Source organism: Platalea leucorodia, assembly GCF_965183815.1.
Source record: "Platalea leucorodia genome assembly, chromosome: 8".
NCBI lineage: Eukaryota > Metazoa > Chordata > Aves > Pelecaniformes > Threskiornithidae > Platalea > Platalea leucorodia.
Window position 1 is genome coordinate 10,174,586 of NC_138830.1, and position 17,645 is coordinate 10,192,230.

Genomic DNA, 17,645 nt, shown 5'->3' on the forward strand with positions numbered 1-17,645 from the left:
TTTGCGCAGGCAAAATCCAGCTACCTGGATTAGCTCCATCTGTAAATCAAAAATATTTCAGAAACAAAACCAAATCAAGTTATCTTTTTTCTAATCCTTAAAATGGGCAAAATACGAATCAAACTTTAAGCAAGCATTCAAAACTGTCCTGAACAGAAATAGCTCATTCAGTATTCTCACAACAATTCACCTGCAATAAATTAGAACCCAAACTTTGTGGAGTACAAAGCTTAAAGCAAAGAAAACTGTGGTTGTCACATCATACTCTCACACGACACTTCCTGGATTGACAGGATTTAATATTGTTAAAAAGTTAACATTGTTGATTAAAAAAAAATCTCGAATAGATACATTCCAGTTCAAGGCTTGTTCAATATTTGTGCCCTTTTTGCAGCACAGTAGAAAACATGAGAAGTCATCTGAATGAGGGCTTGGGATCTGGAATATTATTCATGGGGCTTTCTTCAGTTCCCATGAGCCTACAAACACAACAAGAGCAGCAGCCAAAAATCCACGCTAGAAACAGCGAGGAGTGGGTGGGAGGAAATAACACCATTCTGTCCCTTACATTTCAGAACTATTTCTTTCAGGTATTTTGGTATTCATCCATCTGTCCAACTACAATATCAAATTTTCTATTTAGCAAACTTTTCTTAGACCCTGGAACATGGTCGTTTTATTGTGGTGCCTATCTCCTTAACCTGAGTAAGCCATCACACATGATTATACCTCTTATGCGTCCTTCCAGCTAACCCCCTTTCGATAAAACAAAGATGCCCGTGCGCTGCACTAAAGCCACCCCACAGCGCACGGCGTGTGCATGCTGGCAGCAACAGCATCACACGGACCGTCTGGGAGCCCTCAGGCAGAGGTCACACAGCCCAGCTCTCTTCAGACAGTGAACTTTTCTTCCTTTAAATGCTTTGCTGTCACATCAGGCAGTACCGTTACACACACAAGTACAGAGGTCACTCACCAGAGGTATAGGGAAATGTGTCGCGTATTGCAAATGGCGAAGGAGGTCGTAATTGGATGGAAAAATCAGTTCTCTCAGTCTTTCCCTCTTGACTGACTTCTCGCTGGTAACTGAAATTCTTCTGTCTAAAGAAGAGTTCACATTCTCACAAGACTCCCCAGGCATTGGAGAAAAAATCTAAGTCATGTAAAACAAACGTTTAAGGTAAGTGTAACCTCTAGCTTTCAAAATTCAGCAATTGCATTCAGAGACACCATTTTGTTCTTGCTTACAGTTACTTTTTAAACATCTGATCTTTTTCAAAGATAGACAAAGCAAGGGCAATGGTAATCAAGCCTGAAATTTAAGATACATATACACATTATATCTCTATGCATATCTCCATTGTTATTAGACAAGTTTTAAACCAGCGGCATTCAGTCGGGAAAAAAAGCGTTACGATTCAGAGCAACGTCCACACTTCTTATGCTGCTGTGACACAGAAACCGCAATGAGATAGTCCAGTGATTGAGGGAAAATAATGAAAAGGGTGAAGTGAGAGGTGACAAGAGACATTGTAGGCAGGCATGGATATGCTTGAAACAACCAATATGAGAGATGTCAGGCAGAAACAGGGGTCCCAATATCCTGCAAGTAGATCTGCACTGATAGGTCTGGGCACGGGAGTCCATGCGGATGCAGAATGAGGACCAGTCCAAAGGAAGAAACTAGGAGATTCAAGAGTAATGCACAATCAGGCTAACAGTAAGGAAAAAGAGAGAGGGGGAAACAGATTTGGAAGATGGAGCCAAAACATAGAACAGTCACTTGAAAAGCAAATGGTATCAATGGGGTTCCTCAATATCAAAGAAGTGGGTAGATCTGCACATTTATTCATGCTTAACTGTAATACACAGCACTCTGAATATGCTGGGGGCAAGGGGGAGGAAGGGAAGGAGGGAGAGAGGAGCGTGCATGCGAGTGTGCAGGTGGCCGGCTAGGGGAAGCAGAGAAGAGCAGTAAGCTGTCATACAGCAGAGATGCAGAGAAAGGATGCACAGACACGGAAGATGGCAGGGACTGGATGCCAAAGGACATGGGCTGTTCATGGAAGAAGCAAGGTGGTGCTAGGGACATGGAGAAACCACCAGTGGCAACAGCAAGCAGCAGACACAGGCATCAAAGGCATGCAGAAAATCGAAAGTTAAACCTACTGGAAATTCCGAACCAAAATCTGCCTTAAAGTCACTCTTGTCTACATCATCAAAAATACTAGCGGTTCCTGAGTCAATGCCCATATGTTCCATAATACTATGATCCTAATAATTGCCAGAGAGAAAAACAAATATCAGTCACATTTTATTGAAGACCCATTTAACTTATCACAGGTAAACCCAAGCACTCCACCTATTTAAGAATTAAGAAAAAAGTACCAATGGTAAGAAGTTTTCAGATACTGACTTTTAAATCTTTATGATAAGCCTTAATTCACAAAAGTATTTCTCAAGCCTATATCCACAAAAGCATGGAAAAGGGGGAAACAAAACTTTATGGTATACCGCCGTGAGCAATTCTGCTCCAGGGACACCTACAGACCAGGAAGCTCACTCTTGTGCCTTCCCAAGATTTATTTCCTACTTTGTTGTACCATGAAAGGCAACTTGTAGAAACCCACTATATTTCAGGGCAAATTTGGGCATGACACTGACGTAAGAGATATAAAAAGTAAAAAGAAATTTAAGAGGATGCTTTAGCTGCCCACAGGCTCCACATGGACTGTGCAGCAGAAAAACAGGCTACATCGAATGAGTACAAACATGGCCCGCAGTCTCAAGTTTAAAATTGCCTTCCTCTTGCACTAGTTTTAGAAAAGGTTACAAGCTGCTCATCTAATGGAAGACTCAGGATTGCACCTGGACCGTGAACATACGACTCATGGGGTTTGGCTTCACAGTCTTCAGTCGGTGGCTGTGTAGCACGTACTAAGCTCCTGATCGTTTGCGAGCCGATTACCAGGCTGCGCATCACTCGCTCCTGCGCTGTGCCAGCATGCCCCACGCTACACAGAGGACATGGGGCTTACTCCGGGCTCCCCGCTGACTCCTCCTGCTTAAAGCTTTCCCTTCTCTTCACTGAAGCACATCTGCAAGTAAGTTTTTCCACTGGTACATTTAGAAGCCTACATTGCGCCTTTTTGTTTGTCCCGAGTTATTTAGATAACAAGACAACTGTCAGTTCAGTATATTTGCACCAAAACGGCAATATTTACAGCTATATACAAGAATGAAGCTAATGGATCACTTTCAGTCTTCTCAAAGAGAGAGAAAGAGACAAGCAGACACAGATTAAAAGCTTTATATCTCATATCTGAAATACCAACACTTTGATGAAAATCTACATTTAACGAAACAGAGTACCAAACATGGGAGAAATAGCATGAAGTGTTACCTCCAGTTTCACATCATGATCCTTAGAATAGTGTTCATCCACAGTTTCCCCATTAGGTGAGCGTGGTCTAGTAGTTGCAGTGATTGACAAGTCTCCGCGTGATATTAAAGTGCACATGTATGCATCATGGGAGAAAACATCATGCCGAGTGAATTCAGAAAAAAGCAGCACCAAATTCACAAACTCTATCTTCTCATGGTCACTATTTGGGTCAGCTACCCAAAAAAAAGAAAAAAAAAGTTGGACTGTAGTTTCAACTTATAAACAGATAAAAATTAGAAAAAATAGATAAATTTGGGTTTCGGCTATCCAAATTGCAAACCCCAGCAAATTAATTTTAAAGACCTACTAAAATGCCTCATGCATCCTGCACAGGTTTCTCTTTGTCTCCACAGAACAAACAATTTCCCATACAATTTGCATGTTTTTGCTTTGCTGTCAGCTCCAAACACGGGACAGACTTCGGACAGCAATGGATTCCAGAGCATCCTACCACATACACATCTGCCCCAGTTGGTGGTGGTGGTGGTGGGGCGTCAGCAGTTCAGCATAATGTTCAAATACTACTAAAAATTAAAAGGGGGGGAAGAGGGCGAGGGCATTCATTGTGTGAAGAAAAATTAAAGCTGAAGCTTTGGATCATAACAGACCACCCAATGGTTGTCCCTTCCTCCCAAATTATATTACTATAGTAAACGCTACTGTCTTATCTATAGTACTTTTGTATTCATAACAGAAAACCTTTTAAAATATTTTCAAAGAACTCAAGATCTCTGCATGCCAGGCCTCCAAGATGTAAAAGCAATATTTTATTAAAGCTTGATAGTGTAGTGTATTTTATCTATTAAACTTGCTCACGCACATCAGGAAAAGTTTATTAAAATAAATGCATGTTATTTTGCCAGTGCCAAAGCAAAGCCTAGAGAAATACAACATATAAAATTCTGTTATTAAGTTTTCATTTGTCACAGCTGTATTTAATTTGACTTGGTCTGTACCACAGAAAGGTTTGCAACATTGCAGTTAACAGAAAATAGCTTTATACAACGCCAACTCTATTGGGCAACAAAACCTCCAGCTACAGAACTACCAAATCCAAACCATCAATATTTATTTAAAAGCAAATTATGCTTTACAAGTACAAATTAGTTCAATATATAACACTATTCCTATTTCGAAATTCTCATTACACTGCAGCAGGGAAGCTGTAACAGCAAGCCCAAGCGCCCACCAGTTCAGGGTCAGAACTCTTCTCTGCAGCCCCCAGGTCCTGTTCATCCACAGCTGCCCGCCGGGACCCACCCCTCAAAAGCAAGGCGTGCAGACTGGATGCTGTGTGGAGGAGCATCATAAAACACACGCTTGCAGACCAGGTGATCTGCTCTCCTTCAAAATACAGCGGTTACATGCTTTTCATTTTTGGAGACACAGAAGCTCAATTACTGTAAAAATAATACAATACCATAAAACTTGTCCAATGCTTGAAAATGCCAAAGAATATTTCAAGCAAGGAAAACATTCCCCAGCTGCTCTCCCTACGCTGCCTCACAGAGCTACCCGGGTGAAGAAGGACGATACCGCATTTGAAACAAGCACATCAGAAACACAAGTCTAAATAACATAAATAGTTTGGATGGTTTATTAAAACTAGGGTCACCACTGGCACAAAAATAGAGCACTGCCAATACCTCGGAGTCTGTAACAAATTTTTAAGAAGTTTCTCCTTTTTCGGATGTTCAGAGTTTTTAGTATCATGTTTCAAACCACTTAAAATCCCCTTTACTTTAAGGGCACCAGTAAAAAAAAAAATGCACTAACTAGCAGTACTTAAGATACCAGAAGAACGAGCTACAATATCAGGCAGTTTTATTAGACCAAGACATTTCATAGAGCAACCTACGATGAACAAAGATCCTTTTTTCAATCCACCTATATGTCAGCTAACAGCTTTCAATTTTAACACTTCTGTGTAATTTCCAAGTCAGTCACTTCGAATGTGGATGTGTCAAAAAGAGGCGAGGGTTTGATGTTAAATATGCACAGAGCGCAAGTAATTTCTCCAAATCTCTTACAGCTTAAACAGAAATAAACATAGTTTCTGCCAATTTTACTTTTGTGAAAAGGATCACAGAAAGATCCTATAACAAGGCAGGAGATTTCAAAAAAAATGTGCATATGAAAATAGAGCAGGTAATCACAGAAACTGTGAAACACTCGCTACAGCAAAACAGTAACTTCAGCAGCCAGACAGCAGACCAGTTGCTTCTGACCTACTTTGGAATACAAATTAGTTAATACTCACATAACGAGGGAGCTTGTGTATCTAAAAACCTTAGCAGGACATTCTGAAAAACAGGAAGACTGGAACCTGTCAAGGAGGCTGAAGACAGGGATTCCTTTTCGTCTAGGACTTCAGATTCACCACATCTCTGCACAGTTAAACAAATAAAAAAAAGCATATATCTACACACAAATGCATATAATATTCCCACAATTTGTATCTGAGGCAACTATTTGTGTGATTGTTTCCAACCTCTTCATAAAATCCAGACTTGCTCTAGAACGACAGGTTTTACCCGTTACCTAGTTTGGTTATTTCTAAGGTGTTTTATTTAATCATTTTGGATTACTTATTGAAAAGGAATGCGAGAGACTGCAATGACACTAGCTCATATAAAAGCAAAAGTTTAAGATACAGAACTTCCAGGACCAATGTGAATAGAAAAGGTAACTCCTCTTGTTTGTGTAAATTACACTAAATATAATAATAACCAGGGCAAACATCTCTGCTTTGAGTGGATTTAATTGTGAGTGAGGCAGAAACAATACAGTAAGCTCCCTTTCCCCTAATTAATCGTTTGTGGTGAGGACAAAGCAGAGAGGCTTTGGAAAGTGAAAGTCTTTTTGCATCTCACTGTCTGTACATCTGTCTGCACAGACGCACTTCTGAGAGTGCTCTCATCTGCCTGTCCCCACACCCAGGCTGAACAGACATCATGCATCACTTTCCTGGGGACCCTTTTTTCTACGGGAAAAAAAAACTAAACAGAACACCCATCCAGTAAAAACTGCCTGCCGGCGCTGCACGGATGCAGGTGAGGCCAAGGCAGCGGTGCTCCGGGCTACGGGGAATACCACTGGTCCAGAAAGCTGCAGCAAGGCTGCAGTGAACACACTGCCTCTGTCTAATCCTCGCTACAGAGCAGATTTAGTATTACTGAAGTTTCAAGAAGTGGCAGCTTATGCAAGCTGGAGTAGGATCATTTGCCACAACAGACAGACAACAGTTTACATCAAAGATCCTGCTTCTCCAGTGAAACGTTTCATTTCCCCTGAAAACAAAGGAGTTTCACAGAATGCAAGATTTAAAGTTTGGATCTTAGTTTTGGAACCTTCCCAGAGTCCCCCACCAGCTGAACAGCCCTGCCCCACCGGCCAGACCCACACCCCTCTTTTTAAGGGACTCCAGTTACTGTGGCACCCTTTTATTTAGACAAGTAGATAACAGAAGTAAAACACTTCAAACAGAGAGACATAAATCAGCTAACACATCATTCTGAGTTAGGCTGCAATTTCTTCTTATTTTAAATAGAAGGCTTTTTCATTTTAAGTTTATCTAGAATTTAAAAACTGTAAATTGATGACAAAAATCCCCAGTGCTCCAAATGCTATCAAACTTACTTGTTTTGTAATGAGTAGAGACTGAAGTGATGTTTCCTGAGAAATATCTTACTTTTTAAGCATACTGTTCACACTCTTCTAGAAGGAGAAATAACTTACTTCTGCTTCAATTTCTGCTTGCCTCTTCTCCAGGAGTTTGGCTACAGCCATGGCCCTGTGCTTACCGGACCTTTTACAGCTCACAGCCCATTCACAAAGCAGCGTTACCACAGCTTCGTCGTTTGGGGCTACCTGTTCAGTGCAAGAACAAAGACAGAAAACCATTTCACGCACACAGCCAACAGGCTTATTTCTGAGCCAACAGCTTGCAGCAACCGATGTTCTGGGGGATGAAGACAAAAGCTGGTTTTTGTTCTCTAGTACTGACAGATGCACACGTTTGCTTTATTCGTAGCGTTTTCAAATGAAATATGATCTGGAAGCCAAAGAGGGAAATCTCAGTTTTCACACTGCTGATACTCAAATCAAAATTTTCCTTTATCATAATGTTGCTTCACAAAAACAGAAAAGGGCGATCTGCTTTATGAGCAAGAGAAACAGGAAAAGCATACCACACAGAGCCTCTCAACCCAATTAACCACACAGAATTTACGCTTTCCTTACATTAACTCTTACAAACCTTCTTCGTCTGTTTCCAGACCATTACTTGCATCCCACTGACGCATTAAAAAAAAACAAAGCAAAAACCCCCTAACCTCTAAAGGTGTATCTATCAGATAACCAAGGTCAAAAGACTCCCAAAAAGCTCAATTTATTTCTGACCTAACACAGACATTTTTCAGAAGCAGTACATGTCTTTAGAAAATCTGTATTTACAGAATAGCAATGGGATATAGTATGCTTGTATCTATTGAGTGTTCATCCAATCTCTGTTTCCACTAACAACCCACATTTTTGAAGTATTTTTTTCTTTTGTGCTACTGAACTGGACCTGCTGAACTTCCTCACTCCTGCCCAAGCTGGCTACCATCTCTGAACGTTTAAACATTAAGACCGACCTGCAAATTAAGCAGATGTGATTTTTCTTCTTTCCCCAAGATGAGCAGAAACCACACTTGCAAGTAAACATTAGAAGGGCTAGAGTCAAGCATGACACCCTCAAAAAGCAAATACTTTTTTCAGAGTGAGTAGGACTTACAGACCCACAACCATGAAAGCTACTGCTTCAAAGCTATCCCAATCATCCTCCTCAAAAAATACAAAAAACCAACAGTGTGCTAAACAAGCCCGGTGCATACGTGCATATGCATCACACAGACAAGTTTCCTGTAAATACGCTTCAACGGGCGAGCAAGAGACACTAAATGACTAGGGGTGGGGGGAGTGGAGGGAAGAGGGGGAAAACGCTTTTCTCTTACCCAAATGAAGTGACATGGTAATGTCACCAGTGTTGTGGTTAGATGCAGTCAGCTAACAACAGAAGTATGGATACTATATATTTTTTAAGGCAATGCAGAACACCTAAAAGAGTCTGACTTTCACACTGAATTCTTTCCCTTTCTGCTAACAAGAGAAACCATACCAACAAAAAACCCAAGTGCTTCTGTATCTCCAGCAGGAGACACCAACTCAGAGCTCAGGCAAAACACGTCAGGTCACCCGTTCCCTGAAGCTATGCCTGCGCGGCATCGCATCCTATGGCATCCCAGGGACGGCAACGCAGGACCTCCCTCGCCCTCCTTCTTACAGGGAATGGCATTCTCTTGCAGAAGGGCTGAGCAGCTTATCTTCTCAACCAAGGAGCAGGTAATGCTCCTACAACCGAACCCCTCCAGAAAAGGAAAGAAGGAAAGCCTTGGAGAGGTGAGGCAATGGGGCACTAATGCCAAAGTCAGAGCTCACTGCGCTGGGGCAAACAGAGAGAGGGAAATCCTGGCAAGAGACATTCAAAGGAAGACTTACATGGGGTACTTCTGAAGGAAAAAGTGGTTATAAAAGTGTTCCTACATGCTTTTGTTCTGGCCTAAAGAAAAGGGCTTAGGATGTTTTGGAAAATGTCAAATCATAGAAGAAAAAAAGCCAATTTTTTGGCTTTCAATTATTTTCCACTTGAGAGAAGTGAGGGTGCTTTTCCTCCAAGGAATACACACGCTGTACAAACATTGCCAGCACGCAGACAGACACTGAAGCATACATATGCACATGCACGTGTACAAATATTTCCTTCAGACACTGCCTGAGATACTAAGCCAAGAATATCAGCCTGTTACTCAACTGTCCTCAGAGCTACGCTCAGCTCTACTTAGCACTGAAAAAAGCAAAACCACTGAAGCCTGCAGTCGGTGAGCTAACCACTTCCACTGCTGCTGCTCCCGCTGCTCGAGGGAACAGATGTTTAAGCCTTCTGACAAATATGAAAACAGCCCAAAGTAAAACTCCAGTCACCATATACAAGAACACACACAAACAAAATTCAAACCAAATTTCAGGTGCCTGTGTTTTTGGAGTCCTAGTGAGTATTACTTGCAACTTCATGCCTGTGCCACTTACCTCTGACCACTATGAACGCAAGACTCGGCAGGGCTCGGCTGGCCTCCGCTGCTGAGCCCTCCAGTCCCTGACGGCCATCGGTCTGTTTAGTGAAACGGGAGCACTGTGCCCCAGAAAGCAAGTCCACGGAACAGGCACATCGGGGAGGGAGCTCATACGAGACCGACCTACCTCAGGGCGGGCTCCCACGTCCACCAGAGCCTGTGCACCCCCAAGTCACAACGCCAAATGCCAGAAGGCCACAAGCATTTGTTATCAGACACGCCGTCTGTACTCACGGGTTGTAATTAACAGGATACCTCGTTTGAATTGCACACCCAGCTGTCTATGATCAAGTGCTAAGGCTAATTTACCCAAGCACATTTCTTTCATGTTTGGTTGTTTGTTTTACAATCTTTCATGAAGCTCATGGACAACGAGTGCAGTGGAAACGAAACAGCATTGTGATCAATAGCAAATTGCACATTTAGAGTTTTAGGTATTAAGCCAGAAATAGTCACTGTCTTTTTTCTTTTAAGCTAAAGATTGCATAAATGACTTATTTGATGGCCCAAAGAAAAGAGAAAACCCAGGGCAAGCTGACCTTTTTCTGTTAAAGCTGGATGTTATTTCACTTATTTCAAGAAATGTTGTGAATTCTTACTTTTGAACAGCACTTCCAGGTGTAGCTCTGTACTAAAATTCTCTTAACAAAAGGGATAAATAAAGGACAGACATTTGTGCAACCCACAAGAAAGTAACGTGAAATTATCCTCGTCAGGACCGCATTGAGGTTTACATAAATTAACTACAGATTAATTCCTCAACTGTTCTACCTGAACTTCAGGAGATTTCACGGAGTGACTGATCTGCTTCAAGCAGCTTGTTTTCAAGGGACAATCTGGTTTTTTTGGGCGGGGGTGGTGGAGGTGGTGTTAAAATTAAACAACTAGAAAGACAGCTCTACAGTTAAGAAAAGAGTTAATTCTGTTTCTAAACAAGTCACCTGCTAACACTGTGATATTTATTAGTGCAAAAATATAAAAATAACTCTGCAATTCTATGCCTATAAAAAGCAGAACTACATTTTCAGAGATGTAGAATCCAACATCACCACAAATCAAACACCTAGAAGTGGTTACGTACCTTAAAAATCACACTGTTGATTCCGCGGTTTCACATATATGTGGAACATAACCTCTTTTGAAGGGAAAAAAGCCTACCATAGATACGTGAAAAATCAAGGTGTTTATCCATCTAAGAATTTCAACCACACCACTTTTAAGTGCCAAAAACCAGTAAGTTTGGCTCTCAGAAACTGACACGTGCAGCAACTAAAAAAAAAGTTATCCGAGTGCAGGTAATTATTTGAACCCTCTGACGCAGACTTTTGTTGGGCAAGGTGGCATCACCAGAGCCACTCGCATACATTGGGCTCTTGGAACACGGGGCCCTGCAGCAGCTGAGAAAAGTGAAGTTGAAGTGTCTAACCATCAAATACTTTATTTTGCTTTTGACTGCAAATAACAAATACATTTGAAAGCTGTATCAAGTCTCTGCAATATAAATAATTACCTAAAACCCCTACAGTTAAGTACGCCTCTACAGCAGTACACGGGCAGTGGAAGACTATGCTAACCAACCCATAGCTCATCTGTGGAGCCACAAACTGGAAAATCAGTTAGTCCAACGCTGGGAACTCCAGCGCTGACTGCTCGCCACTTTGCTGAGCATGGATAGGGGTGTGCTGCTCCTGGGAACCGGGGCGGCAGCACCCGTGATGCCGATAAGGCAAGTGGGAGAGCTGTAACTCCCTGCCCCGCTGCAGCGGCCTGCTGCACGCTGCATGACTTCCTCCCGATGCCGTCTCATGATAGCTGTACCTCATGGTTTCCTCCCTTCTGACACCATGTTTACTTAAACATGCTAAGAATGCAATTAAGTAACGCGACTCAGAATAATCAGGTTCTGGATTTGTCTAATTTGGGATCTTGTATCTGCAGATGGTCTGGCCTGGAAAAGCACAGACCACATTTCAGAGGGGCTCAAACTACTGCCTTGAAGAGTAGCATTAAGATCACATTTGTACCCTTAAAATTTTAGGGGCAGGAAAACAAAAAGATCAGTTCACACATCACTTAATGACTACGTTTTGTAAGGAAGACAAGACATAAGGTGCTGGAGCACAGGACAGGTGTGGGTAGGCAGGAACTGCAACTCCCTTGAGCCAGGGGAAGCTCTCCCACAGACGAGACCCTTCCTCGAGATTCCCAAACTTTCCACAAGTCCTAATGAAAGAAAAATACCTCAAGGTGGCATCAAATGAGAGAGATTATCTACACCAGGTAGCAGACACCTTTGAAGCAAGATTTCAAGTACAGACAACTCACAACATTTGTCATTTAGCCATGACCCAGAATAGCTGTAACCTTCTGAAAGCCACCAGTCAGATGCTTTCAGAGAAAACCAAAGGCCTCATTTCTACCAATTTATAACTGGAACAGAAGGGGGGTGAAGAAAAGAAGAAAAGAGTTGGTTTGTTTTTATTTTTAAAAAAGCACCACAATTAGTAACACAGGAAAGTATTAAAAGGAAAGTATTAAACGTTGCTGTTCCTGATAGATTTGGAGACAGGAACTCAAAAGTACTATTAAACCTCTGCTTTCCATAACTCTGAGCCCTTTTCCCACTAGTCCTTGCTTTTATGAGTTAATTAAAATTTACTACTAAGGAACTAGTTTGACTTTGCACTAGCTAAGGCCACCACTAAGGCACCTGAACTGAAGAAGTTATCTTTTTGTGGTGGAGGCAGGAAGAGCAGGCCATAACGCCCAGGAGCTCAAATCACCAAGCAAAAGGAAACCCTGACCTCCTCTCACCTCACCAAAACCTCTCCAGAAAGCAGCCAGGTGTGTGACTCAGTCCCGCCGGGGAATGCCCGTGCCATTTGTCACCGCTGGCCCCAGGGCCACTATCCACGCCGGGCAGCTGCCGCAAAGCCCAGCCAAGCATCCTCCCTGCGCTCGGAGCCGCTTACAGGAACTCGCTGCGGGCGGGCGGCTGGGCACGCCGCCTCTCACGCCCCCGCACCTGCGGGCCTCAACACGTTTCAAGGGAGAGAGATGAACAGCACCTGAGAAACCTTTCCTCCTCCCCAGAGACTCACTGCTGCTTCTTGGGCTAAAAGAGGGGAAAAAAAGCTTGTAGCAGGTGCGCTCTTATGCCAGTCATAGATGCCTGCGGAGGACATAAATGAGATACTTTGTATATACATATATACACACACACACAGATATATATATACACATATATACACACACAGAGATATATATACACACATATATACACACACACAGAGATATATATACACATATATACACACACACAGAGATATATATACACATATATACACACACACAGAGATATACCTATATACATATATACATACAGAGAGATATACCTATATACATATACACACACACAGAGATACGTATATACATATATACACACACAGAGATGTGTGTGTGTATATATATGTGTATATACATATTTATATTGCTATTCCTGTTCCTTTCAAAACAGGAAGATATTGAAAACGTATTCAATCAAATCATTCAACAAATCCAAGCAGGTGCTTATTGCAAGCCAAGTCTGTGTTGCAGGAAGCCAGTCTGTCCTTAAATCGTGAAGAAGGTTAACAAAAAAACAACAATGAAAAATCTGATTGCTTCCTAGTACGATACAGTTCAGTCTCAAAACACAGAGCTGCTTTATTTCTAAATGTTGTAGAATTTTGTCATTTAAGAATATTGCCTTTAAAACCTAACTAAGCTTTTTTTTTTTTTTTAAAGGTAGATTATCTAAATAAATTTGTAATCACAATTCCAGTTAGCATTTTGAAATTAATTCCTCAGTGAAATAAAATTAACATTTTAACGTTAAACTCCAAATCTGCTTTCTAAGAAGACAAGAAAGGGTTTTCAGAAGCCACATTTTTATTAAGAGAGACAAAGAATGGGTACAATACAGGAACATTTATTAGTACAACCCATTTTGCTAAAGAGAACGGGTGAGGAAAGACAACAAGAGCCAGGAACAAGAGCGCTATCATATTTTTGTAGGAAAAAAAATGGGCTTATGCCATCCACAAATGCCTGGCTCAGAACCCCAAATCCACGCAAAATAGCCCTGCTCACAGAAACAGTCAGGGCAGCTCATTCTGTTTGAAAACACATCTGCATATCCCTAACAACGGAGGTCTCAAGGTGTGCTACTCTCTATGGAGAATTGTCCTCAGAAGTCCAGGCTTTTTAAATCAACTAAATGCACTGACACTAGCAGTGCAGCCTAAAACATGGAATATGAAGAAACGCCTCTGACTGCAGCCCAAGAGGGACAAAGTCATTGCAGGGTGGTAGGCAAGCTCTACATACACACCGCAGCACTAACAACAGCTCAAAGACAAACCTTTTTATTGGAGTACAATTTGCGTATTTGCTTTAAATTATAAGACCATGTTCAACAAAATATTAACCACTGCTTTGACGTTTCTAATACAAAAAGAAAAAAGTTGTGTGTTTTTTTTAAGGACCCCATCAGTTATTTAAGTCACAGAATAAATTTTTCCCTTCCAGAGAGATTTTGTACTTTAACTCCTTCAGACACCCAGGTGAGCAGGAATCCAATGCTGGATTTACTGAAATAATAAAGGGTGAAAATACCTATATGAACAAACTTCAGACAACTAAGCAATTCGAGCAATTGAACTAATGCTAACTGCATTATTAAAAATATTACAAGAATGCTCAGAACATGCTCTATTTTCTCAGTGCTTGTGGAAACAGACTCTGATTCTGCAGATATTTCAATCAATTTTGTTTTGCTCATCTTGTCTCTCTTACCCCTCATGCATCCCAACACACTCAGATTCAGGTCCCTCATGTAGTTACAAACTGTTAAATTGTAGCTTTCTAACTAAAAAGGGATCATTAGACCTCCTTTCCCACAGACACAGCGGGGTTGGGTTTTTTTTTTTGTTGTTTGTTTCATTTCCAGCAAAGTGATCTCAGAAAGACAAATATTAACTCTCTGCATTTGTAACAAGCCCTGTTCATGAGAACCAAGTTCAAAACAGAACTTTTTCACTCTAAAATGAATAATACCTCTTGGCATCATAAGAATTCAGTTGGACTTGAAAGACAACACAAGAAGCAAGACCTAAATACAAGTTCAGAGACCTAAACTTTAAAAGTAATCCGAGTGCACAAATACCCATGAAGTTTCAGGATTCTACATAATGATTTCAAGAAATTCATATCAGTCCTTAAAAATCAAGTGCTCTCTCCTTTCACCCGTTTACTACTGCATACTAGCTAGAAAATACTGGTATGAAGTTTCATTTACTAGACATCCCTCCCACTGCTTAGGTGTATTTCAGGCTGTACTTAACTGAATTGTATTTTTCTAAACAGGAGACTGACAAGTTAAAAAGTCTCACCAACCACTCTAAAACAAAACAAATTAAGAGGAAAAAAAAAAAAAAATCCTTTCTCAATCCCCTTCCTTAGTTGTACTTGTGAAAGACTGACAGATAATAAAACATAGATAGACCAAAAATAGGTGAGAGCTGAGTGGGTTTAAGCCACGGGAAGATGACAGGTGAGCTCAAAGAGCAGTTTTCATAGACATTATGGAAAAGCCACTGTTGCATTCCCTAGCTCACTCTTGTGAGGACTCTATTTTTGCACAAATTGACTCAAGCCTTCAGAGGGAGTGATCTTTAAAAGGGGGTGGAGAGGAATCAAAGGTGTTCCAAATCTGGATGAGTGCAACACAATTTTACTCTAATTTAAAACTGTATGGTAGCAATACAAACTGTTTACTAGATTTATTTATTTAAAGATACCTCCACAATAACCACCACAGTAGTAATCATTCTGGAGCTGCGCACAAGTGAAGTTTTGAGTCAAGGAAATGTCAGATGGAAATACCTGTAGCTATAAATAAGGCCAGTAGTTCTCTCTGCAATACTACCTCAAATGAAAGTGAATTTACTGCTTTATGCCACGTCACAGATTTCTAGATTTCAAGTCCTCCTACTCAACCAAATCTACTGAAAAACTCTATAGAAGTCAGTGAAGCAGAATTAAAAATGAAAGGTCCTTTGTATTACTCACTGTGCACATGGTCATTCTCACAAGATAGCATCGTTCTTACCACATTAATTGTGATATTACATTTTTATTGGCTGGCAGACCTTCACATCAAAAGAATTCAATAACTGTTATTATCATTTGGAGCTTCATGGATAAAAAGCCGAGCATCTGACAGATGTAATAAGTGCTGCTTTTTGGGTTGCACGCAGAGCCTGATGGAAGCCCTGTGCCTGTAAGGAAACCTACCACACAAGAGCACCCAGGCTGTGATCCGTGATTAAGGCTCAGACGAAGCTATTCCTATGGGATTACACAGGGACCACCTCTCTTAAGACACAGGGACAGTCAGTGAGAAACTGCAACGCAATTCTTATTTCCTATGTAAAGTCTGCTTAATAATGCGGCATTTAATAATGCAATTGGTGCTCCTCCATGCTAAGTCTTCTCCAAGTCCCTGGAGAAGCACTGGATTCTCCTCCCGCTTCTGTGGCCTCTCTCGAGGTCAAGGATAGAGGGTTTGTTCTGGGTCTGGTCAAAATGTGGATTTAACATCACATTTTCTCACACAGCTTCAGTGTGCCACCTCTGTCACATGCAACACGACGCTCAAAATCTGAGCTCTGTTCAATGCCTGCTGTCCATCTGCCATATTTGTCCTACTCAAACTCAATGTACACCCACAGCTCAGCCCCTCACTCCACATTTTTCTCCGTTTTGCTCTCTCATGTTCTGTTACCAATGTCACCAGATCCCAGCCTTCAGTACCATTCCTCTGCACCTCCCTGTGGGATGAAAAGCAACTCTTCCCCCTGCAAGGCCCAGGACACCTGGCCTTTCAGCTAACCTGTCTACACATACCTACCCTCCCTCATTCCAGCCCCTTCCTCCAAGTCTTACTTTTGCTCTGACACTTGGAAGTCATGAGTTATATATTAAAACAATTCTGAAGAAATCAATAGTGTGTATAAATGTGCTCAGGATACTGCTTTTGTCTGTTTTCAGTCTCTCTCAGAACCGAGGTACTTTGTAGCAGGAGCCACCTTCCTTCCATTCCAGCATGCGCCCAGTGCTTTGGAGCACCACTCTCATATATACTCGCACTGGCATCATTTGCAGTCTTCATGACAAAGTTTCACAATCCAGCAGGAAAAATGGACAGGAAATAGAGTCCAAACATGTTCCAGTTGGGCTCACATCAAAACAGTGGTAGTAGATAGCTGTTCTTCAAAGCACATTTTGCTTTAAATAACTATGTCAGTAGGCAGACATCCTTGTGATGGACATCTTATTTACAAAATAAAAGTCCTTACAGGTTTACATGAGTTGCCAGCTGAAAACAGAGCGTACGCGACCTCAAAACTTATGGCCTTTTCTCCCAAGAAAAAACAGCCAAAGTTTATTAAGGGGGAAGGAAATAGAGACAAAAAAAAGACAAACAGCATTGCACGTGACGACATCCTTGCGTGCTTAACCCTGCAGCGCCACAGTCGGTGCAGGGAGGCCCCGACATCCAGTGGCCGTCTAGCAGCTCCGCAGCCCTTCTCCAGGGTGCCAGGCAGGGCTTCACCCGCCACGGGCGCTCACCCACCTGCCTGCCCCAGGAGGTAAGCAGCTAAACACTACACCCGTAACTCGAATGTAACTTTGGAAGTTCAAATGTCAAAATGCACAAGTACCATCAACTGCGCATTCAGCATCCCAAGGCAACCTCTTATCTAGCTGCCAAAAGTTAAACTCGAGCCAAGCAACAACTAAAACTGAAAACTCCAGAGGAGGTTAAGAAGCTGCAGATGATTTGAAAGTTCAATTTCATATCAGCTCCAGACCCAGTAAGGTAAGACTGAAACTTTCAAAGTTAAGTTTTCTGCTCTCAGGAAGAAGTCAGCATCTTCTTTGCTTCTGATCTCCCTACAGTCTCCTGTGACTACTGTGCAAAC

General features: G+C 41.7%; 1 protein-coding gene across 1 annotated transcript in view; it reads right to left on the reverse strand.

The window, feature by feature from the left end:
- MED12L (mediator complex subunit 12L) overlaps positions 1-17,645 on the reverse strand; it is a gene marked incomplete at both ends in the record, with an annotated part of 153,517 nt that overhangs the window by 115,051 nt on the left and 20,821 nt on the right. The window contains 5 exons of the mRNA XM_082320657.1: positions 977-1,153; positions 2,170-2,274; positions 3,404-3,618; positions 5,706-5,832; positions 7,184-7,315. Of these exons, the coding sequence (XP_082176783.1) occupies positions 977-1,153; positions 2,170-2,274; positions 3,404-3,618; positions 5,706-5,832; positions 7,184-7,315 (756 nt within the window). The remainder of the gene's footprint in view (positions 1-976; positions 1,154-2,169; positions 2,275-3,403; positions 3,619-5,705; positions 5,833-7,183; positions 7,316-17,645) is intronic.